Source organism: Frieseomelitta varia, unplaced genomic scaffold (assembly GCF_011392965.1).
Source record: "Frieseomelitta varia isolate USP_RPSP 00005682 unplaced genomic scaffold, Fvar_1.2 scaffold_875, whole genome shotgun sequence".
NCBI lineage: Eukaryota > Metazoa > Arthropoda > Insecta > Hymenoptera > Apidae > Frieseomelitta > Frieseomelitta varia.
The window spans coordinates 188,838-211,045 of record NW_025110673.1 but is presented as its reverse complement, the minus strand read 5'-3'; the positions used below and the strand labels follow the sequence as shown (position 1 = coordinate 211,045).

Sequence of the window (22,208 nt, the reverse complement as noted above, 5' to 3'; positions counted from 1 at the left end):
GATTTAACGCGTATTCACCTGTGCGAAGGAGAGGCAACGGTTAGCTCGAGCGACAGAATTCAGGCAAACGCGTTGAAATGTTTTCCAGGTCTATCACATGCTGCGGGAGAAGACTCAATTCGCTCTTGGTCGAGATAATCGCATAAGAGGAACCTGGGGCCCGTGGAGCGCTTGGAGCGAGTGCTCGCGGACTTGTGGCACCGGTATTCAATCTCAGTCCCGCGAATGTGTACCGTATCAGTGAGTGAAGCACTTTTTCATAAGCTTTTCATAAATGTTGCGACCGTTCTCTCTCTCTCATTGCCTGCTTTGCAAACGTAGAACGCAATTAACAAGTAAAACTATCGACGACTGAAGTGTAAAGAAATTCTATCCGAAAAATTAACTCCTTAACGATTAAAACTTTTTATCGATTTTATTCCAAAGATATTATAACACACGTGTTTTTAGTACTTTTAATATTTTAGGTTTGGTATAGTAAAGTACATAGAACGCGATTGAAATCACACGGTAAGAGGGTGGTAACATATTTGTGTACAAGAGATCGTGTACTTCAATTTCAACGGTAATCACAGGTTTCGTCGATACCGTTAACGTTTCACGCGATCGACGATCGTGAACAACTGTTCCACGATTTTGTGAAATGAAATTCCGAAGAATTCATCTAACGCTAAGCCAATTCGTACCATCAGACGCAGAATCATGATTGCCGATTTCTTCCGCGAGATCTTCTAGCCTTGAACCAACCGGTCCGTGTGAGCTCGATATTCCCAAAGCTTGACACGTTCGTGGCACCTGGCGTGTACGAGCGAGGAACACCGAGTATCGAGCAAATTGCTGATCGGTAGCAGAGGAAGATTACACGCTGGCGCGCCGACGAGTCGCGCGAACTGCCCCGAAACGTGTTATCGTCGCTGACATTTACACCTTTGTAACGCTACCAGCGCGGTTACGTGACTTCGCGAAGGGTTTATCGGTGTGCCAGCGAGATTCTCGGCCGGCGATAAAATAGTTTAAGACCCGTCGTACCGTTAAGTGTGTTTCGAGGGTAAAGAACGAAAGACTTTTTAACTGACGCCTGTCTTTTGTTTAAGAAAGTTTAAGTTTTTCTCTCGGAATAGAATTTACGCGCGAGCAAATTTATTGAACCAATAAATTGATTCTCTCTTGGATTGCTAAAGTTTTTCTACTTCTCTTAGGTATTGAAAGAATTATCTAATTAACTACTAAACTAGTTTAATTTCATTACTTGTTGTACCATGGATAATCTGGTATTAACCCATTAAGGAACCTTTCAATATATCAATTCTCCGAGATTTCATGATCTAAGAGAAAGAAAACAGTAGCGACAGAAAGAGACAACTTTAGAGTCTTCGATGGCTAGATTTAAATTAAAATTCGGAGAAAGTTGCAAATGGAATATTGCGTTAATTTTTTACTCTTCCTAATCAGTAAAAAGTTCCTCTACTCCTCATGTTCAACTCAACTTACTAATTTTCTACATCTTTTAACTTTTATTAAAAATTAAATTAAAATTAAATGAAGAACCATGTGACTAGTTCCCTCGAACGCGCTGCAGGTGAAACAAACTTTACGCGAGGTAAAAAAGCGAAACTGAAATAGACCGCGTTAATGTGATGCGTGCACTTACACGTGCCTACTAACTAAAAAAGTACACGAAACGCGTTAAGAATCGTGAAAATGATTTGTGAAAAGCGATGATAAATCAATGGCCGATAGGCACGAGTAATGCGATCGATTTGTTTCAGGCGACTGTTAAGGAAACGGAGCATTATCTCGGAGAACGGCACACGCAGCAACTCGCGTCCCATTTGCATTGGTACATATAAGCGATACCACACGTGCAACACGCAGGTAAATCAACGCGACACGTAATGCGAATCAATGTTTCTACGCCTTTGCACCCTGTCTGAGCCGAGTGATAAATTAACATTTGTATTTCAATGACCCTGCGCGCGGTGCAGTCTTTCCACTAGCCACGAGGATATTAATAAATAAAAATTACGATAGAATAACTGAAAACGATCGTCGATTCGTACCTATTTTACCTAACCGATCCTGAAAAATATCTGCAGATCTTGGTTGCCACTTAAATTCTGCGTGAAGCGTGTAGAATTCGTTGGAAGGATTGTTAGAAAGGTTCAACACGCGGAAAGGGAGCTGCATGATGAACGCGAATATATACAGTCAGTCACAGAAGTGACTATGTAACGTTAAAATTTTGGAAGTGGTAGCGTGACTACTAACAGAGCAAATAAACCTTTATACATATATTAATATAAATTACCACGGTTATGGTAATAATAAAGATACATTTTGTACATTTTAATGTACTCATCTTCCAATAGAGACAAATATAAGAACGTCGTTTTTTTTTTCAAGATTTATATAGCTTTAATTTTAATAAATGAACTCGTTCGTTGTTTTTATTTAAACAACTAGAATTTGCTAATACAACGTGGACTTTCGTGACTGACTGTAAGTGCATCTATCATAGGGTCGTAGTCAGACATAAGAGAACAGATGCATATCGAAGATAGCTAGGAGGAGGTTTCTTTTCGACGGTACGTCACGAGTCGCGAACAAATCATCACAGAGGCCAATTAAGAATGCCCACGACGGTAATTTATATGACTGGCTAGCCAAGTACACCGGTGTTGTTTAAAATTCTTAAAAATAATCACCACCTGCGGAGTTAAAGACTCGCGCGGTAATGGACGACTTTGGCCTCTGTGCAGGTACTCGCCAACGATAATCAGGCCTTCGTAAGTATGAAGATACCCATCAATATGCCTGTGGGTTCACGTCCGCGAAACCAACACTTCCGCTTCGATTCCAAAGCATCTCGAATCGAGTGCGAATACGCACGTGTCGAATGGAAATCTTTTGAAACCCTGGTCGCACGTGTTCGTGGGAATCGAAGACTCTCATAAATCGATGATATTGAAAATTGAACAGAGGTGTAAATTACAAAATGTTCGACGTTGAAAGTTCACCATCAGAATCGATTGACTTCGAGTTGATCGTAATGTCGTAACCAACAAACGATTTTATCTTCGTGGCAAATGGCAACTTTTAACTACCAAGGTGGGAGGGGGGGGATATCTTGTTTCGAGACAGGCGAATTTTTACGTTTTGTTCTCGAGCGAACGCATGCTAGTTAATTTTCTGCGCGTTGCAATTAAAAACTTTTGCATGTTAACCATTTGTCTGTTTTATTTTTCCCTCAGCGGTGATGCCGCAACTCGGCTAGATTTACCTCGGAAACGGTGGTTTACAAACACGCGAGACTATTCACGGTTTTACTGGCTGGTAATTAATCTTCCACCCGGAAATTACCAGGGTAACGCTTCTCCTCTACGTACGCATCTTTCCCCTCTGCGTGGTATTCTCGTTTTCTGCGCGTTCGTTCCGAATGCGCGATTCTTTTCTCAAGACCACCGAGATTCATTATAAAAGCACGAAATTCGCTGAATATTAAAAGAAAGTCGGACAGTCTTTTTCGTCCCTTGAAAATTTTTCTGAATTTTTCGTGCTCCCTCACACAATCGAATCTGTGAATTGCATTTTTGCATTTATCGACCTGTGGAGATCTTCGAAGCGATCTGAGAAGCGACAGCGTAACAATTTCCCCAGCGATCGATCCTTAATTACCTGGAGTTTAATTAAGCCGTTGCTTGCAACAGAAATGTCCAAACTTCCCGGAGGATTTGCGGGCCGAACAATGTGCCAAGTACAACGGAAGAAACTACAAGGGCGAGAGCTACGATTGGGTACCATTCCTGGACGGTAAGCTAAAGTCGCTCAGAGTTCCGTTCTGCCATTTTGTCGATAATTTAGCGTTAAAGCGCGACGTACTAATTACCATGGTACGAACGAATCTATTTCGATTCACGGTCTGGCATTTCTTACAACAAACAACCTTGCTTCTTTGATCTTCTACCGGAATAGATATGAAAATGACGAACGACACATTTAAACTATAACTTTCTAGAAATCTCTCCGCTCAGTTATTTGTTTCTTTTTTTCCACTTTGAACTAATCATTCTTACAAACAAATTTTATACAAACTCGTTTTTCTCAAAGAGACGCCTTTTTTTCTTTTCTGGTTTCACAAATTGCGATTACTGTTGGCCAGCGCCGAATTCCTGCGCGCTCAATTGCCGCGCCGTTGGCGAGCGTTTTTATGCAACGCTTGAACCGGCAGTAATGGACGGCACACCCTGCGACGCTCCGAATCTTCGTGGACATAATGCCGGAATTTCTATGGAACGTACAGACCGATGGCTCTGTGTCGCCGGACAATGCAAGGTACGATGAGTCAAACGCAGAAGTATTCCTCCGTGTCACGACGGGAAATTAATCGTGGTTCCCTCTCCTCGATGCGATCGGTCAAATTGGCGCGCTATGTTTTTTCTTTCGCTTTGCATTCTTTTTTTTTTTTTTTTAATTACGGGCTTGATCGCGACACAACTAGTTAACCGTGTCCCTTTTGTTCGTTTCGCTGGTGTTTCTCTCTCTCTCTCTTTCTTTTACTCTCTTGTCTACCATTGTCTCGTATTTGTATTCGATCCCGTTGTTCGACAGGCATATCGTTTCACGCTGATTTTCGAACTGTTTCAGCCCATTAATTCCGTCCATTATCGCCGAAACACCATGTTGCACGTTCCGTATGGCATATCCATACAGAAGTCCATTTTGAAATGCTTGTATTTTTTTACTCTTCTTCTTTCTTTCTTTTCTTTCTTTTTTTATTTTCGCAGCCGGTGGGTTGCGACGGTGTGGTAGGTTCCGGCGTCACGATGGACGCTTGTGGTGTCTGCGGTGGTCAGGGTAAAGGTTGTAGACTGTACGAGGGCATTTTTATGGAACCAATCCTGCCGCGGGGTCATCAACCCGTAACCACTGTACCGAAAGGAGCCATGTCTCTCAACATCTCGGAACTACGTTTCAGTAGCAATTTCCTAGGTATTTCGTGACAAAAAAAAAAAAAGATAAAAAAAATATAAATAAAAAAAAAATAAAAACACATCCGCTCGAAAACCGCGTTTATTCAGGGCTACGAAAGCGGAAGCCTGTTTTTCTCGATGCTTTTCTAACGCAATAATCCGATGTGTTAGCGTTGAGAGACAGCAACGGTAGTTACATCCTGAACGGACCCTTGGCTTACAGTCCAAGCGGCACTTATAAAGCGGCTGGCACGACATTAACATACCAGAGGGGTGACAGAAACCGCATGGAGTGTATCTTGGCGACCGGGCCACTGAACGATTCTTTGCATTTAGAGGTACGCTCATAAAGATGTCTCTGATATCTCGCGGTCGTTCCAATTTATTGGATCGATTTCTTTCTTTCTTTCACTTATTTTTCTTTCTTTCTTCCTTTTTTTTTTTTTTAAACACCATCGAGGAACATTTCTCGACTTGATGTCGTACTTTAAGCGCGATGTCACACGTCGGTGTCACAAGTATTGTACTTTTAAATTATTCTCCCAGATTCTGGCGCAGGAAATGAACCCTGGTGTGCTTTACAAGTATATGATGCCGTTTGGTGAGAAGCCAGCGATAGCCCCGCCACTTTTTGCGACAGGTAATACATCGAGAAAGGCTTAAAACCTTTTCATCATTACGTGACCGGCGACTTACGTGCAAAATACCGAATGACTTTTACTCTTTCCTTCAGGATCCATCGATCGTGGCAACGAGATCCCCGAGTCGGATGGTCGCGTCGGTCTGACGATTCCAGTAACCAGAATGTAAATATTCCGAAATATTTTACATTTTTATCTTTATGAAAATTGATCGCACGACGATCAGTCCAACGAAACAATTACAACGCGTTAAGAGAGAAAGGACTTCTTCGTTTTTCAGATCCAATCAGAAAGCAGACTTATCACCGACAATTCGCAATCAAGATCGAGCACGGGCTCGTGAGAGGGGACGGAAGGAAGAGATGAAGCATTCACCGACCACTGTGATGGCCGGTGACCAGCCAAAGTGGAAGAACAAAAAAAAGAAACGTCTGCGATTCTCCTGGAAGGTTGAACTGACTCCTTGCTCCAAGGAGTGCGGAGGAGGTACGTGATTTCCCGATTTCTTCGTCATTTATCACCATTGTACATGAATAAGAAAGAACTAGAGCTGCAGGTAGTTCGAACTTTCACGCTTCCCACACGGTTCTAATCTGTACCAACTGTTTCGACTGGTGAGGTCATGAGCTCGATTTTTCGGACGAGCGGTAATTAAACGAGCAATTAGTGAAAAAAAAAAAACGCGTAGATAATTAAAGCTAGCTTTTAGGAACCGGCTGGCAAGCAGCTCGACTAATCGAGACGCGCGTGGGAAGTTGTCCGTGGCTCGTTCGTTTCGGTATTATCGCCCGAAGTTCGGCCAGAGGGCCGAAGTGAGATTACAACGTCCGATTCGCTCGTCGCCATCGCGGAAGTACCGTCCAATTCACGAAATTTATTAGCAGGAAGCCCCACATCCGTGACCAACGTTCAACGTTACATTATTTTCCAGCGGCCGCCTCTCCGGTTTCTCTTTGACGTCGGTACGTTTACACGCGACCGTGTCCGATGCCGCGTCGCGAACGCCAGCACCACCGAGATTTTTTTCATTTAGACTGACGGCCCATACGGGCGAGATCGAGATAACGTCGAGACAGCTGTCACACGGACCACGTCCTTAATTTCCATTCTCGACAACGATGATAACTGACCTCGAATACCGCGCGACCCTTCAACCCTTTCGAGCCACGTTGTCATTTCACAGCGACCGAGAAAGTATTGCTTTCAAACCGAATCAACGTTGGAACTATCAGAATAATCGAAATGATCAATTCGTAATTTTAAATAACTTTGGATGGAACTTTACGACTTCGTCCAAATATACAAATCAAATCCCTTGCACTTCTCGTTTCAAAAGTCTTACACTTTTTTGCGGTTCGAGTGTTAAAACGTAACGAAATTGGTGCTGAATGGAACTGTCGCTTCGGTTTTCAGGCGTTCAGACGGCGATCTTCAAGTGCGTCCGCGAGAACAAGCAGGTGATCGTGAACGACAAGCGTTGTCGCAACGTGGGAAAACCGCAACAGCCAGCCCCGTTGCGTTGCAACGACAACCCTTGTCCACCTAGGTAATTCCGCCTTCCTTCCTACGGCGATTCGCTTCCGAAATTAGTTTGCACGTCGAATTTGAAAACGGATGGAAACACGGATGGTTTCAGGTGGAGGGCCGAGCCGTGGGGCGAATGCTCGGTCACCTGCGGCACTGGGAAAAGGACCCGAAAATTGGAGTGCGTGCAGGAACTGAACGCGAACTTGACAATGCGACTAGCAGCCGGTGCGTGCGTACAACCACCTGACCTTAGAACCGTGGAAACATGTACGAAACCGGCTTGCACGAACAGCCCGGAGTTGAGGCACATGCACTCTCAACACGATACACCCAGATGGGACGTCGGCGCTTGGGGTCCAGTACGTCGTTTTTCATTTTTTTCCCTTTAACGTAGACAGAGGCACTCCTCCGAAAGTGGTCTCTCCACTTCCTTCCACTTAGAAAAATAGTCGGAAGTTGAGCTAATGCAACGGTTAAGTGAAACGCATTTTGTACTTGTAACGGGTGACACAGTTTCAGCGAGCTTTTTACGGTTCCAGTGCTCGACAACGTGCGGGATGGGAACTCGTAACCGGACGGTGACCTGCATCACGCCGGGAGACGCTTGTTCCGCGTTCAACAAACCCGAGTCTCAGAAAACCTGCGAATCTGCGCCTTGTATACACATCGGTATGGAGCATCGAGCACCTTGGCTCTACTCGGAATGGTCGTCCAAGGTAAAATCAATAGCCCAAAAGAAAAAAATCGTAAAGCGCGGTACATACGTTGAAAGTGTTTCTTTATCTTTGATTCAGTGCTCGGCAGAGTGTGGTAGCGGAGTAGAGACAAGGCGAGTGGCCTGCGCCGATGGCAGCGAGCTATTCTGCAATCCCAAAGAGAAGCCGGAAACGGAGAGGCAGTGTTTCGGAAGAGGATCGAACTGCGACAGCGCGAAGTGGTTTACCGGTCCATGGACATTCGTTAGTAATAGATAACCAAACATAGAATATATACATATATCTCGCGGTCGGTCGGATCCTTTCCGACGACGAGGCAACGCCATCGATCGGTCGCTATCGTCTCGATTGAACATGCACCGACAAATATGGTTTCAGTGTTCGGTGTCTTGCGGAATGGGTGTCCAGTATCGAGAAGTCCTTTGCGTCGCAAGGACGAACAACGAATTCGTCGTGTTGCCGGCGAGCAATTGCAGCGGCTCGAGGCCAGTAAACGAGCAAGTATGCAGAGCGAGCGCGTGCACACCGACATGGTTCACCTCGAACTGGTCGAAGGTAAATCGCGGCGCGCGTAGATTTACGATCCGCCCGACCACCAGTGGCTTCTCGACTCTGTGATGCAAATGCCGGTATAAATATCGATGTAAATCCGACCGACGCCCGGTCTTTTACAGTGTTCGGTGACGTGCGGAACCGGCGTGCAAACCAGGCTGGTTCGGTGTATCCACGAGGGTGTCGGCAACTCGAATTGTGAAGACGCTGCGAGACCTAGCGACCAACAGCAGTGCGATCTGGACCCGTGTAAAAAGGAACCTTCGTCGTCGAGCAAACCACCGAAAAGTGAGTTGGATTCCTCGTATCTCATTCGGACAATGTTGCATCGTGCATTAACGAATTAATCGATTCTTAACAATTTCAGAAGCTTACGAGGCGTCGTCAGAGTGCGTCGACAAGTATCCAAATTGCGCACTGGTCGTGAAGAGCGGTTTGTGCCGGATCAAGTACTACAAGTATTCATGCTGTCGATGCCGCGAATAGTCAGTTCGACAATACGACAACGAGCCATTATTTCAGGCAGGTTCAATCGTTCACGGTCGCGGCCGTTTTGTGTTTGATCAAACTCGTTGTTTTCCTTCCTTGGTTAAATGTAAACGGGGAGGATGAACGGGGGAGCTCGGCGAGCAATAAGACTGTGACAAAGAAAACGACCGTATTACGTGTAATTTTATTTAACTGGATGATCAGCTAATCCCGCGTAGCTTTATATCTTCTGTTGTTATCTTACTCTAGCGCAGTATGCTGCGGAAGAACGATTACTTCATTCCCCCCCCCCCCCCCCCCCCACGAGAACCGTTCTCGACCCGGAAACTGGGATAGTAGGTGAAAATTCGCTAGTAAAATTCGCAGAGGAATCAACTAGTCGTTCGAAGAATAGACGAGCAGACGTTTGTAAAACGGAACGCGGAGAGCATGATGTGTCTGTGTACCAGAAACTCGTATCGTACGGCATGTAATGCACGTGTGTTTTACGTGTGTAGATATCTGTCTGTGTGGCCGCGTGAACAGCTAGCTGCAGGGCCGTAGTTTTGTCAATGCATCGATCTTGACCTTGTGCTCCAATTCCGTCGCGTTCCAAGACCGATGACACCGATAGCTTGACTTCGAAACCTCGTGCACATACACGTCGTACACGTCGGGAATGAGAGCGAAGCAAAAACACGTGAGTATCGATAAAGGCTACATAGGTGGGAGGTTATCGAATTTTTCCCAAATGTTGCGAGATATCGTGAATTAAGTAGGGGCCGATAAATACCCATTCGATCGTCGACAAGGAACACAGGGGATTATCATTGTTACGTCCCTGGATGAGTTGCGATCCGATTTGCATGCGCGTTCGACGCGAAACCTGTACGCCCATGTAACCATTTAGGTAAACCTGCGGGCTTGTGCCCGGACAAGCGTGGACACGCGAAACGAAACGAGCTCCGAGTGTGTGTACAACTAACATACGAGCTGTCTGCAGTGTCTCTCCGCGAAAAGAAGAAGCAAAACGCGTCGATCGATACGGCTGCGTGTGCTCTCGATGCATTTCGATAGGTAAGCTGTATTAGTTGCAATACGTTATTTATGTGCCCGCATAGGCCAGTCGGGTCCACGATGGATGCGAGCCACGGGTAATTTCTGTCATCGAGCATTTAATTAACATATCGCGTCGTACAGATCCGGTAATTTTGATTTACGACTTCGACTTATTGACAAATTCATCCACGACGCAAGGACAGCTCGACGATCCTGTATCGGAAGCACGTCGATGTCCTTTCCCCGCTCGTTACATTTCTGTCTCGAGGAACAAGTTCCAGAAACGCGTTCCATGCCTAGGAAAGTATTTCTATACGTCGGAATCGTGCTAACCACGAGGGAAAAAAAAAAAGAAAAAGAAAAAGGTATCAAGACGTTCGTGTATTCGTCGTTTCTATGTGGTCGATGTCAACTGATTTGCCCGTTCTTAATATGCGAGCATAGTTGTAGGATAATAACTATAGCAATGGTATCGAATCAAATATACGCTTGTCTCTGTGTAGAAAGTATACTGTATACGTAGAATCGAATTTAATTTGTCGGTGTCTTTAACTCCGTAGAAGTCACGAGAGGTTTTCCGCGCGTTGTTAATCGACAAACGAACCGGAGACCTTTACAAAATATAGACGTCGAGTTAAGTTTAAGTAGGCAACGTTCCGAAACGATTAACGGAAACCTCGTGAAAATTGCGTCGGCAATCAATTCTCAGTGTCAATTAAATCGTATTCCGGTTTGCCTTCTCGATATCAAGGAAGTCTTGTGCGAGCAACGTTAATTCCGAATTTCGCTTTGTGTCCCTCGAGAAGCTGTTCTAATTTCTGTTGCAATTCATTTCAATAAACTTTCCGTTTTTCCTTGTATTGTTTCTTTACTTTACACCGACGCAGGCTAATCCTAAAGGTAAGTGTCGATTTCCCGAATTATTTTAGACGAGGCACAATCTTTTTATCCTATTCTTTCGTTCGACTCTTTTCCTATTATTCTCCATTCTTTCTTTCTTTTTTTTTTTTTTTCTTCAGTTGCTAATCTTTATTCGTTGTGTACGCACGTTATAGCTGCCGATACGAACTACGTGTACTGCATGTATGTACGAAACAATCCCTTCAGTTCAAACGTTATTACTGATTCAACCGAACGCATCTAATTACACAGTTAAACGTTGGCAATGACTTTACTCTACCAGATTGAAGAAAAATTGCTCAACCGAACGTCAACTCTCACGGTAGATCTGTATACCTATAATTGTACCGTATCCTCGTTTATTACTGGAGTATTAATATTTATGGCTGTGACGCGCACTATGAATGGTAAATGTACGTGTCTCGGCGAAGGGCATCTCCCTACGATGTTATTTAAATGGCCAGCAAGTGCCGACTTGTGTTGTAAGGATAGGAAAAAGGAGTAGTCGGGCGACATTGAAGAAAAAAGAAAGAAAAAAAAAAAGAATTTCAAGTACCTTACACGATGAGGGCATGCGTTTCGTAGAGATACAACCGATGTATGCACTCTTCACCATGTAATATATTCACACGAGAGCGTTACGTTTTGTCTTCGCACTTAGAAACCATCACTTGCACAAATTGAAACTCGATTCCAGCGATCAGAAGGATCGATAGGATAGATAGGATAGCGTAGTTGAACTTCATTTTCGAAACTGTTTTTATACTTTCTTCTAGTACATTTTTCAAAATATATACATACATATTTTTTCATACACGATCTAACTGAAAAGTCACAGTTCGATCTATGAAAGTAACCGCAGAGAATCTCTGCTGTGATTCGTTTTCGATCTCTTCAATATTTTGCGTCTACTTTCGGTAATTTTCCTTTCCTTCTTCTTTTTTTTTTTTGTGAATAAACGTACGTTCATTGTATTATCACATTCGCTCGAGATATATAGCGCTCGCCAGCGAATGTGATCTCGTCAAAGACTGTGATATAATCGTAGTCTCTTGCAGGAGTGAAGTACAACGAAAAATAATTAACAATGGATTATCGATGTAAGGAACTGACAGTTCCTGATCGTAAATGTGTATTCTATGATATTCAAAAGAACACTATCTATAACACGAGAAGTTTTCATAAAATTAACCCCGTGGCTAGATCCTACTGAAAATAATGTCGATCACCTCAAGTACCTTTATCGGAGTGGTTATTTTGTGAAAACTTCTTCCCGAAGATTGTCATTGTATCTGTTGTAGAGATGTGTAAAGGAAAAATGGAGAGTATAGACTGATCGGGGAAATTCAATGTTGTACAGTGTACATCATACATGGATGTTACGTGTTTTAAACGTGGATGTAATTTCGGATATTATTCTCAATAATCGGATACATGTAGGTATACTATACACCTGATATTGCTCAAAAATTAACATGAAAATCCGAAATGATAAAATATTCGAATCGAGCTTATACGTCACGGAATTATTGAATTAGATTCAAAACCGAATTGAAAAATGTCTAGCAAATAAGGTAAATCTCTTTCGCGTAATTGTTATCAACCAAATTTCAATTTTTCGAAAATATATTATTCGTGTGTTGATAGATAAGATTTTGTGTATTTGCTCAATAAAAGAACAACAATCGAAACAAACTATCGAAAATCCGATTTTCTGAAATAATATCGTAAACAAGTTGTCGCGACAAGAATTAAATTAATAATTTTTATCAATTTAGATAAAACTTTATTATAAATTTATACTAATACACAACATATAAATATATATCAATATATATATAAAAAAAAGTAAAAAAAAAACAAAATAATATGTATATAAATATTAAAATACGTATACTACGAAAGATACTAATATCAGCTGTTAATTTTATATATAATATATATGTATTATATATAATATATAATATATTATATAATGATATTATATAGTATATATAGTATAATATATAATATATATGTATTATATATATACATATATATATTTCTTGCAAGCAAACTGTATAAAGTGTCTAAAATATTTGCAATACACACATGGCGGTGATTAGTCGATTCCATTGCTCATGGATACACCTTTTCCAGTCCATCGTTCTTTCAATTCTACTTTCAATCCCAGGTCCCTCAAAGCCGCCTTCACGTCACTTTCAATCTTAGAATCATGTTGTTTGAGGGCTTTTGCCAAGACGTCCTCTACACCATGAGTAATAAATTCTGAACACTCTGCCTTATTTCTTACAGACATATTCCGTATAGCCCAAGCAGCTTGTTTCAAGACATTCACGCTTTTAGGATAAGCTTTCATCGCGTCTATGATTACAAGCGGCGCTCCGCAATCGTAAAACACACCAGCGTTTGAGGAACACCTCAGTGTTAATGCAGAAATGCATGCAAGTCCTGCGGTCACTACACACTCAGATTCCTATGATACGATCAACGTTTCAATCTTCTCTTATCAATACAAGATCTAAACTAATTAATGGACAACATGTATCACAAAAAGCAACATCACAAAAATGCAAACTTACTCTCATTCTACTTATGGCAGAGACAATTAAGGGGCCACAACCTGACATTATAATGTGAGACTTTACATCATCATTTCCAGCTAGAGCTTTCAACAATTTCAAGGCTTGCCAATTTAATTTCTCTGAATCTGGATAATCAATCATAACGTCTATAACAAACTTTAGCCCTCCTGCGTCTTCTACTTCCTGACAAAATTCATTCCGAACGATCAATGCTGCTAAAGTTATTATTAAATCACCCACGACCCCTTTGTCTTTTTTATATTCTACATGCAACAAAATCAATCTATTAAAATTTTTTAGATACATAATCATTTGGAACATACAAACTATTGAATGCTATTTACTTGGGATTAACCCAGTAAGGACATTGAGAGCTCCTTTTGCAATAATAGTTGCATGCTCATGAGCTTTTCCGTATTCCTGTCTGATATCATCGTCTAACACCAGGGCTCTAATCACAGCGCAAGCATCTCTTAACTCAGGCCCAGACATATCATCTCGAATTAATATTTTCTTAAGCTTGCTAAAAATATCTGCATTAAAAATGCCTTGTCTATTAAGCTCATGTTTTATACAACATTCTCTTATCCATCGTAACAGCAATTGTAATGTTGAAATATCTGAATATGTATCTAAAATCCTAACAAAGAGAATAATGTACAAATGATAACAAATAATGAAGTGTTGCTCACTTGATCATAACTAATAATAGCTTCTTACTGGATTTGTAAAGCTATTCCCTCATCGTTTAGCAAGTCTGGATTACCAGTCATTAATGAAGTAATAGTTTTCAATGCTGCTTTTATGATAGTAGCATTATTAGAACATGTTTTCATTAAATTTATTAAAATATTATATGTGCCCATCTTTCCTGCATATACTCTGCGTGCAATATCTTTGTCTAATTGACTCCTCAATTTGTCTAATACATGGTGAATATTTTCATAATTCCGATCCCCAATTGCAATATTAATTTGATTTAAATAAGATATAATTAATTCATTGTCATCATTGAGAATTAAATCTTTAATGATGTTGCTCAAGTCTATACCCTATAAAAATAGAGGTGATAAAAACAACCATGTACTTATGTAATGTGCTCTAGATTATTTGAATTCTACTGTTCTTGTGCATCATACTTTTAAGTATACTATCAATTCAACAATTTAACGTTGCGTAATTGTTAATATGAAAATACATTAATTAAGTGATATAAAAATAATGAAAGTTTAATGTTTTACCATTGTATTAATACTTATGAAACACATATATAATTTAATGGAAAAGATATTTCTGATGTTACAGTATAAAAGTATTACTTGCTTAAATTAAAATTTCAATAACTTTCATGTATTGAATGACACTAAGATTTTCACTGTTCTTTTGAATGATACATTGTACAATTCGAAGTACACTTATAGCAAATGAACTAACATTTTTTTACCAATTTCTAAGTCAGAAAAGCAGAAATAAACAATAATATTTCAATACCTGAGCCTCAAATTGTTTTACCGCGTCTTCTATAGCTTCCTCAGGAGTCATTGAAAATTGTTCCATATTTTCGTTAACAACCTCATTGTAAGTTTCCTGACTAATAACGCGAACCATAATGCTATATCTTTGTTCACCGTGTCCCGAATCTCTATATTAGGAAATGAATGCTGCTTCGCGAGATCAAGACGTGTCTTATCCACGTGAGAACAAAAAGACAAATGTCAATCTGATCGTGTTCTGTAATGTACCTATCACGAACAGATTGTAAAATAGTGGGGAGAAATTCTAGGGACTATAATACCTCATTTTTGCTTTACTTTACTCTGCTTAATTTATCTCCTTTTACCAGAAACTATTTATTTTACAATAATTTCTTTCAATATTACCTTAAACTGAAAGAAACCTGAAAGCGACTAACAACTGGTATATTCAGTGAAGTCATATAACATTAATATCAATTGATTTATTATATTTTTAATTATTGTTATTAGTATTATATAAAATATGATTTTCAAAAATAAATGATAAATTCGCAAAAGTATTATAAGACAAAAAGTACATGTAAAATACGAAAGCGAGTAAACATTGTGTTGCGTATCCGCCTTATATATCACGAATATAGTTTAATATATACAAACTATTTAATATTATATACAAACTTTAAATGCTATAAAATTACGCACGTTTTTATTTATATGTATGTATATATTTATTTTGCAATATTTTTATTTAAGAATTATCCAAACATACGTAAATAATCCTTCATTTTATCATTATTGATCATTCGAGGTCTTAATTAGAAATTTTGAAAGTTTTATTTACTCTAAAATTGTATTCGAGGCTTTAAGCTATCTGAAAATCCACAACGAAAATAAAAAGATTTCGGAAATAAATTTTTTAAAGTAGGTTTCTCATCCTGACAAAACATAAGCAATGATCGATTGCAGCGCCCTCAGCTGCTTAGCCTGGCCTAACCGTGTTCGTGCGTGTTGCGATCAGGGAAAACAATTTTGTGTCACTTACCATTTGATCCTTCCAAGTTTTTCTGTTGATTTATCGACAGCTGGAACTGAGATCCTTGAGAATTCGATGTGCCGAAGTGTGAAGGTAGTGTTTCTGATGTTTATTGGCATCACGATTCTTGTATTGTCAGGTTTCGTTTTCGCATCCCCACCGTCACTCCGTCGAGTTTCTTGTTCGTTGGAAGCCTAATCATTTCCGAGTCACTTTCGGGCGTTGTGTTTTCCAGCGTGCGGGAAACGCGATAATCTGAAAAGCGGATGTTTTATGAGAATTCAAAAAGCATTGTTTCTACAATTATTCACTTATCACGTTTGTGAACTGTGTTATGTCTTGTTCATCATTAAAGGCACTACACAATTTCGCACGAAGTCGCCATGTGATCAAAATGAATTGTTATGATATTTGTAAATATATTTCCGGTTCAATGAAGCTGCAAGTTTCATAAAATTATTACAGTTTTATATTTCATTCTATAACTTACCAGTTTCAAATGCTATGTATGCCATTCGTGTCATTGGTTGAATAGACATAATGCATTTTTCTATTTTTTTTTCATCATAAAATAATATTTTTCACGAAATTGCAGACATTTCATAAATATCATTTGTGTTACAGGAATTGCATTAAGCTTGAATACGCGATTGTGGATATGAAACGGCATGAAATAAGTATTTGTTCTAAGGAAAAGGTACATTTGAGCTGTGGATCTCAGAAACACAAAAGAGAATGATAAAATTATGATACATCACATTATCATGCATGACTAGTTATTGTTGTGTTCATATCAAGTTACTTTAATAGATTTTGTGTGTCCAGAGAAACTGACACTCAAAATATCAAATAGATTCATCATTATATACATTATTATATATATATACATACATATACATATACATATACATATATATATATATATATATATTTATCATACAAGATTTTTTAAATACAATTCTATATATACATACGAATAGCCTTAAATGAGAGTTACTGTAAGTTTTCTGGTGCCGTTTTATATATAATCAATAAGAAAATCAAATTTATGAAATAACAAAAATCACTTTTTAAATGATGCTCAAACTGTTACAAATACTTTTAAGTAGTGTACATCAATCATTGAACAAGAATCTGTTTTGACACAACTTGTGGTATAACTACAGCGAAGTAAAAATGTTTCAAGTCTAAGAAGAGGATGCACAACAGTCAGAAGAGATTATGTTTTGTGATTGTAGTGTTGTGCAAAATTATTCACATTTACATACTATGTATGACTGACAAATGAGTTAATTCTAATATATTTTTCCATGGAGAAAGTAATATGTTAATGTGATCATTTCTTAATAAATTTCGGATAACGCTTCATTTTTGAGGAAAGAGAAACGGTGCTCGTGATTGCGAGCACTCGGAAGAACTAAGAGGAAGACTTTGTACCGGTACGAGAATTTCCTCAGATTTTCAAATTTCAAATTTAAAAAATCGAATGATTAAAACATTTATGTTATTTTTAGGCGCTGAAGGTACACGCGAGGAAGTCCTAATGCTGAAAGGAAACTTATCACCGTACTTAGACACTCATAACGAAGAAGAGTCGTCTTATGTAACCCTCAGCAATAGGCCAATCGGTATTTGACAATTTATAGTTACAATAAGTGTAACAGATTTAACGTATTTATACTAATTCTCCATTTTTATTACAGTATATGTAGCCGAGTCTTCTAATACGAATCCCAGGAATAATCACATCCTCATAGATATATATTTTTTAACCCCTATCCTTTGTAAGCATTGTAAGTATCTCATTACGTTATTAGCTACATTTTTTTTTCTACAATTATATTTATCTTTTCATGTTTCATTACAGGTGAAGATTATGTTTGGGGCACTGGAAGAGTGGGAGTAAAGTGCAAAGGTGAGTTGTTAGAAATAGATAAATATTTGACGATGAATATTGCTGCAATTTTACTTAAACACTGAAGGAAATTTACCTTGCAATCGTCCGTATCGTACGTAGATCCGAAAGAAATTGATTTGAAATTCGATACCATAAAACAAACATTTAAATCCGTAAAAGAAACCGAAACGAGTCGATGGACGCGAACATTCATTTTTTTTTTTTTTTTACTAACGGTCACTACGAAAATCGCAGGAAAAGCAATAATCGAGATATCGATAGTTTTCATATTGTAAGCTGCACCGACAGCGCGAAAAAATTCGCGACGCAACCGCCCTCTTCGAAGGTAAGTCGCAGAACTCGATAACGCGGTTCATCGTTGTTGTTTCGATCACCGTCGAGGGCGGCACTGTAGCATAGTAACACATGTCGCGGTGATTTCAAGTGATGTGCTATCGTGTCCCCCTTCACCTTACCTCGCATTCGTTTCCAGCTCAGCCGGCAGTTTCTTTTCTGAAACTCCACAACCCTCTCCTGTCCCTCTTATTCCCCACCACCGACGTGTTACCATCGTATGACCCAGGTACGTATCTACTCTCTAATGAGCTTCGTTCCTGTAGCGTTTAAATGTTTATAACTTCTTGAATATTCGCTAAACCGTGGCTGTTATGCTCTTAAGCGTCCGATCGATACTACATAATATCTATTAATAATCCTATTACCTTTGTTATTTAATCCCCCAATTGTAAAGAGAAGAACAGATAGTGCAATGTTATCCCCCACTACAAACTGCTCTTCTATTATACTCTCTTATTATAACGATCGCAACGATTTAAAATAACTTTTACTGCTGTTTCGGTCCTTGACATCGGAAATCTTCTGTTTCTCGTATTCTTCCCGACGCAGATGCCTATTGACTTCGATGGGTACAATATCGAGCGAATCTCCGCGATTCATCGAGTCCCATCGTAATAAGGTCCAGAATTATTCTATGATAACTCGCGTATCTTTGGCGAGCATGGATTCCGAATATAGACGTGGCTCGCCACGAATACGTGGAAGATACAAAATTAGCGAGCAAAGAGAGGTAGAGGAGGACAGAGGTTTTATTCGTATCGTTTCACGCGAGCATATATTGGCGTTTAGGCCAGCCAGCAGCAGATATCATAGGCTGGCAACTGTGCAAACGAAATTACTTACGTTTCATTGGATTTCACGCTCGCAAAAGGAAACTACCGCGCGGCGATCACGTACCGGACGAGCGCGCGCGAGGCAAACGCTTTTTCACTCGGTCGCATTAGCACGAAATTGTACGAAAGAAAGCAGAAATCTGAGATACAGTTGATGTAATGCGTTTACGTAGAACGGCCGTTTTGCATGCTGGTAGTCGCTCGTTTCACTCGTCGTAATCGTGCGAATATCAACCAAGCCTCCCGTGCATTCGATTGCGGAGAACACCTAACCGCGATGTCCAAGTAGCCCTACGTGATCTTTATTCGTTGACAGAAGGTAGAATAAGAAATAAGGGAAGAAATAACGAAAAAGTTGCGGCAACACACACATTTCTGGACCCTTTCATGACCTACGTTCTTCTTGCAACTCTGATTTAGCACACCGAGTTTCGCGGACATACGATGATTCTTCGTTTCTGCGATTAGCTTTTCTTTATGAGAACGATTATCTACGGCAGTTAATCGTCCATTCTTATTGCCTTCATTATTCACGTCTGATTTAGTTATTTTTAAGAGATTTGCTAATTCTTTATTCTGCACTCGGCTCATTTTCTGGACCAAGATATTCGTCATATAATTATTTGGAATGTCCATCGTGTTAATTTTATTTTTACTTATTTTTACGATTAGAGTATATGATTCTCCAGTATGGCATAAATGGGATTCTACACAATTGTAGTATCGCAGGATTAACGTTGATAGATTACATTCATTATGGTAGTCATATACGCGGTTCGTAAATAGACGCGTTTACCAAAGAAAGGAATGAAAACAGAGCATGTCTAGATAATAGATGGGACGGGCCATCTTAAAGTATAATTTTTTTTAATTCAATAGAGAAAAAGGAAACAGGAGTGAAAGTCTGTGCAATCGCATGGTTATGATAGAAACTGAGCGCGGGAAAAAAGGAGCGGAGAGACGCTGGATGAAAGAGCCGTATCAAAGTATACTCTCATATAGTCTGAAATAAGAAGACTGCAGACTGCGGACTGTAGACTATTCAGATCGCGAAGATATTCCTTTTCTTCATATGAATTGGTGATTTTTTCGTTTCGTCGTTGAAAAGAACCGTGGTCGCTTTAGAATCGAACAAAAAGTCAAAGAACCTGGCTAAAAAATTACTCTTGATTTCTTTCTCCCCTCTGTTTCGTTGACTTCAATTGCAAGTAATGTAGCAATCACTGATTGCAATTTGGCAATGGCAGTACGCGAGCCTCTCGATTCGTCGGAAATTCTATCTCAAAAATTTCGTAGATGATTTGAATTTTAATTATAATTTGAATTTTTCCGCGCACGCTCTTTCTCGAGAGACGATTCATTTGCAAACGTGATTGCGTTTCCTGGGAAACGATCAAGATACAATTATAACGTAATAAGACAATATCGAGATTATTCTATTCGTCGACAAACGTTGTTCATGTTCGTGCCACTTAACATCCGTATTGTGGCTTTCGTTGCGCATCGATCTGCTCATAAAATTAAACTCGTGCGTCATTCGTAATGGACGCTTTTAAAATTCATCAACGTTTAGGCCCTGCGTTTTTTTCGAGTGGTGCCATTGGTCGAAATTTTATGCGCCTAAAAAATATTTTTCTGTCCGATATTTTCTTCGGCGTTATACCTCGATATTTCGCTAGAATAATAAATGATAAAAATGGAGATGCATCGGCTAGCAGAGAGTGAAATCTTATCGAAGGTACACGCGTTAAGGTTAAAGAAGAGTGATACCTAACTGTGATTCAGCGATGCGTTTCACTTCTCTCGGTCGCTAAAGCGGGAGAAAACGATGAGGCACCGAGTTGTTTCGAAGGACAATCGAACGGGGTCAAAAGTCCTCCTGTTGCTACGTGAAACGAACGAAGCCATGGAAACGAGCTCGTCGCGCAAGCGCTTCGCCCTTCCGTCGCTTTCCCCCCTTTTTTCCTCGATTTCCGGCTTCCCCGGTTCCTGTCTCTCTCTCCCTCTCTCTCTTCCTCCCTCCCTCCACCCCCTCCCTCTCCAAGCAGATATGCAATTTTTTCCATTTTTTGAATCACATCGACCGGCGAATCGACGTTCTCGTTTTCGAGAATGGTACGAACGAAAAAGAATCGTTTCTTGTTTTTGATTTCCGGCGATGTCGCGGAGATCTCGCTCTCTCGTCGATTTACATTCTCGAAGCTAGGTGCGTTCGACCAGGTACTTCGACCTTTCCTCCTCTGATTTGTATTCGACTCGTCTCTGGATAACGCCCTGCATTCTTATCGCCGAGAGAACATTTAACTTCCGTATTTGCTGTTGATGAGCGAAGTGTTATCGGTTTCGCTATGCGACGAAATGTACGACAATCTTTCGATGATTTCGATCTTAATCGTTCAGGATTACGGCCATCGTCAGCGACGTTGAAAAGAGTCAGGGGAAAGTGTCTTTTCTACGTTCGTCACCCGATGCCGGGCCCGATGATCGTTCCGTAGCCTCTGGCCTTAATTGAATGATTTCGATCCGAACGACCTCGAACCCTCCCTCGCCCGTTCCATTTACACGACCGATCCGAATGCACTTTGACTCTGAAACGGAAGCCTCTCGCAGCCGCTACACAGTTATACTACGAGTATCATCCGGTTAAGCTTAAACAATCAACTTGCACGTATTTACGGAGGGGGACAAAGGGATAGAGATCATCGATTTCCATCGATGCTCGTAAAGCATACGGACCGAGCAAATATTCGAATGTCAAACTGACGACTACCGAGTTTGAGAATCATGGCGATGGTTCATCTGAAATGGCTGTATGGAACGCATGGAACCGTTTCATCGAGTCACGTAGAGATTCCTACATCCTGAAGTTGATGACGCGTTGTTCAAGAGCCGGGAAACTCGAAAGTGAATTCCATGGTGGGGAAAAGCCGCTGTTGTCGAAGTTACACGTAAGCCAACGATGCATAACAAGTCCTTCCGTATGTATAGAAGGCGTGCTTTGACTCGTTCTCGAGCGCGCGGATACATACTGCCTACTTACGTACTACGTGTACCGGCACTCGTACACGAGCTTCTCGTATCAGGTCGGTCGATTAAACTAAAATTAACTCGTCCACCTCGAGCAGGCGAGTTCCCTCTTTCGGAGTGCCTTCGAGCATCATGCGGCCGTTCGTTCGTGTCTCGATGTTTAGCCGC

At 40.4% G+C, this 22,208-nt stretch overlaps 3 protein-coding genes across 6 annotated transcripts in view; 2 read left to right on the top strand and 1 right to left on the bottom strand.

Moving 5' to 3' along the window:
- Positions 1 to 10,791, top strand: part of LOC122536884 (thrombospondin type-1 domain-containing protein 4-like) — a 45,966-nt gene extending 35,175 nt beyond the window's left edge. For all 3 annotated transcript variants that reach the window (XM_043669655.1, XM_043669653.1, XM_043669654.1), the window contains 16 exons: positions 89 to 240; positions 1,770 to 1,875; positions 3,708 to 3,810; positions 4,160 to 4,332; positions 4,785 to 4,989; positions 5,142 to 5,308; positions 5,517 to 5,610; positions 5,704 to 5,776; positions 5,892 to 6,097; positions 7,025 to 7,157; positions 7,248 to 7,497; positions 7,678 to 7,854; positions 7,933 to 8,097; positions 8,233 to 8,409; positions 8,529 to 8,694; positions 8,774 to 10,791. In XM_043669655.1, coding sequence (XP_043525590.1) covers positions 89 to 240; positions 1,770 to 1,875; positions 3,708 to 3,810; positions 4,160 to 4,332; positions 4,785 to 4,989; positions 5,142 to 5,308; positions 5,517 to 5,610; positions 5,704 to 5,776; positions 5,892 to 6,097; positions 7,025 to 7,157; positions 7,248 to 7,497; positions 7,678 to 7,854; positions 7,933 to 8,097; positions 8,233 to 8,409; positions 8,529 to 8,694; positions 8,774 to 8,892 — 2,466 coding nt within the window. In that variant the 3' untranslated portion in view covers positions 8,893 to 10,791. The remainder of the gene's footprint in view (positions 1 to 88; positions 241 to 1,769; positions 1,876 to 3,707; positions 3,811 to 4,159; positions 4,333 to 4,784; positions 4,990 to 5,141; positions 5,309 to 5,516; positions 5,611 to 5,703; positions 5,777 to 5,891; positions 6,098 to 7,024; positions 7,158 to 7,247; positions 7,498 to 7,677; positions 7,855 to 7,932; positions 8,098 to 8,232; positions 8,410 to 8,528; positions 8,695 to 8,773) is intronic.
- A 2,044-nt stretch (positions 10,792 to 12,835) lies between these two features.
- Positions 12,836 to 15,160, bottom strand: LOC122536887 (armadillo repeat-containing protein 6 homolog). Its single transcript, XM_043669661.1, has 5 exons — positions 14,910 to 15,160; positions 14,139 to 14,470; positions 13,763 to 14,058; positions 13,416 to 13,681; positions 12,836 to 13,309 (listed from the first exon to the last, which is right to left on the bottom strand). The coding sequence occupies exons 1-5, from the start codon at positions 15,024 to 15,026 to the stop codon at positions 12,935 to 12,937; spliced, it is 1,386 nt and encodes a 461-aa protein (XP_043525596.1). The 5' UTR covers positions 15,027 to 15,160; the 3' UTR covers positions 12,836 to 12,934.
- Positions 15,161 to 15,894: 734 nt separating this feature from the next.
- The window catches only part of LOC122536883 (phosphatidylinositol 3-kinase regulatory subunit gamma), a 31,783-nt gene continuing 25,469 nt past the window's right edge, over positions 15,895 to 22,208 (top strand). The window contains exons 1-6 of one of the 2 annotated variants that reach the window (XM_043669650.1): positions 15,895 to 16,019; positions 16,551 to 16,623; positions 17,036 to 17,365; positions 17,441 to 17,554; positions 17,630 to 17,719; positions 17,794 to 17,841. In XM_043669650.1, coding sequence (XP_043525585.1) covers positions 17,470 to 17,554; positions 17,630 to 17,719; positions 17,794 to 17,841 — 223 coding nt within the window. In that variant the 5' untranslated portion in view covers positions 15,895 to 16,019; positions 16,551 to 16,623; positions 17,036 to 17,365; positions 17,441 to 17,469. Of the gene's footprint in view, positions 16,020 to 16,550; positions 16,624 to 17,035; positions 17,366 to 17,440; positions 17,555 to 17,629; positions 17,720 to 17,793; positions 17,842 to 18,255; positions 18,407 to 22,208 lie in introns of those variants that run through there. The other variant, XM_043669651.1, reaches the window with a different exon arrangement.

What these genes read in the sequence shown, in the direction of transcription:
- LOC122536887 (XM_043669661.1), bottom strand. Translation starts at nt 15,026, where the DNA reads ATGGTTCGCGTTATTAGTCAGGAAACTTACAATGAGGTTGTTAACGAA. An exon ending in GGAATAGCTTTACAAATCCA is followed by an intron (nt 14,059 to 14,138) that starts GTAAGAAGCTAT and finishes TCTCTTTGTTAG; the next exon opens with GATTTTAGATACATATTCAG. An exon ending in CCTTACTGGGTTAATCCCAA is followed by an intron (nt 13,682 to 13,762) that starts GTAAATAGCATT and finishes TGTTGCATGTAG; the next exon opens with AATATAAAAAAGACAAAGGG.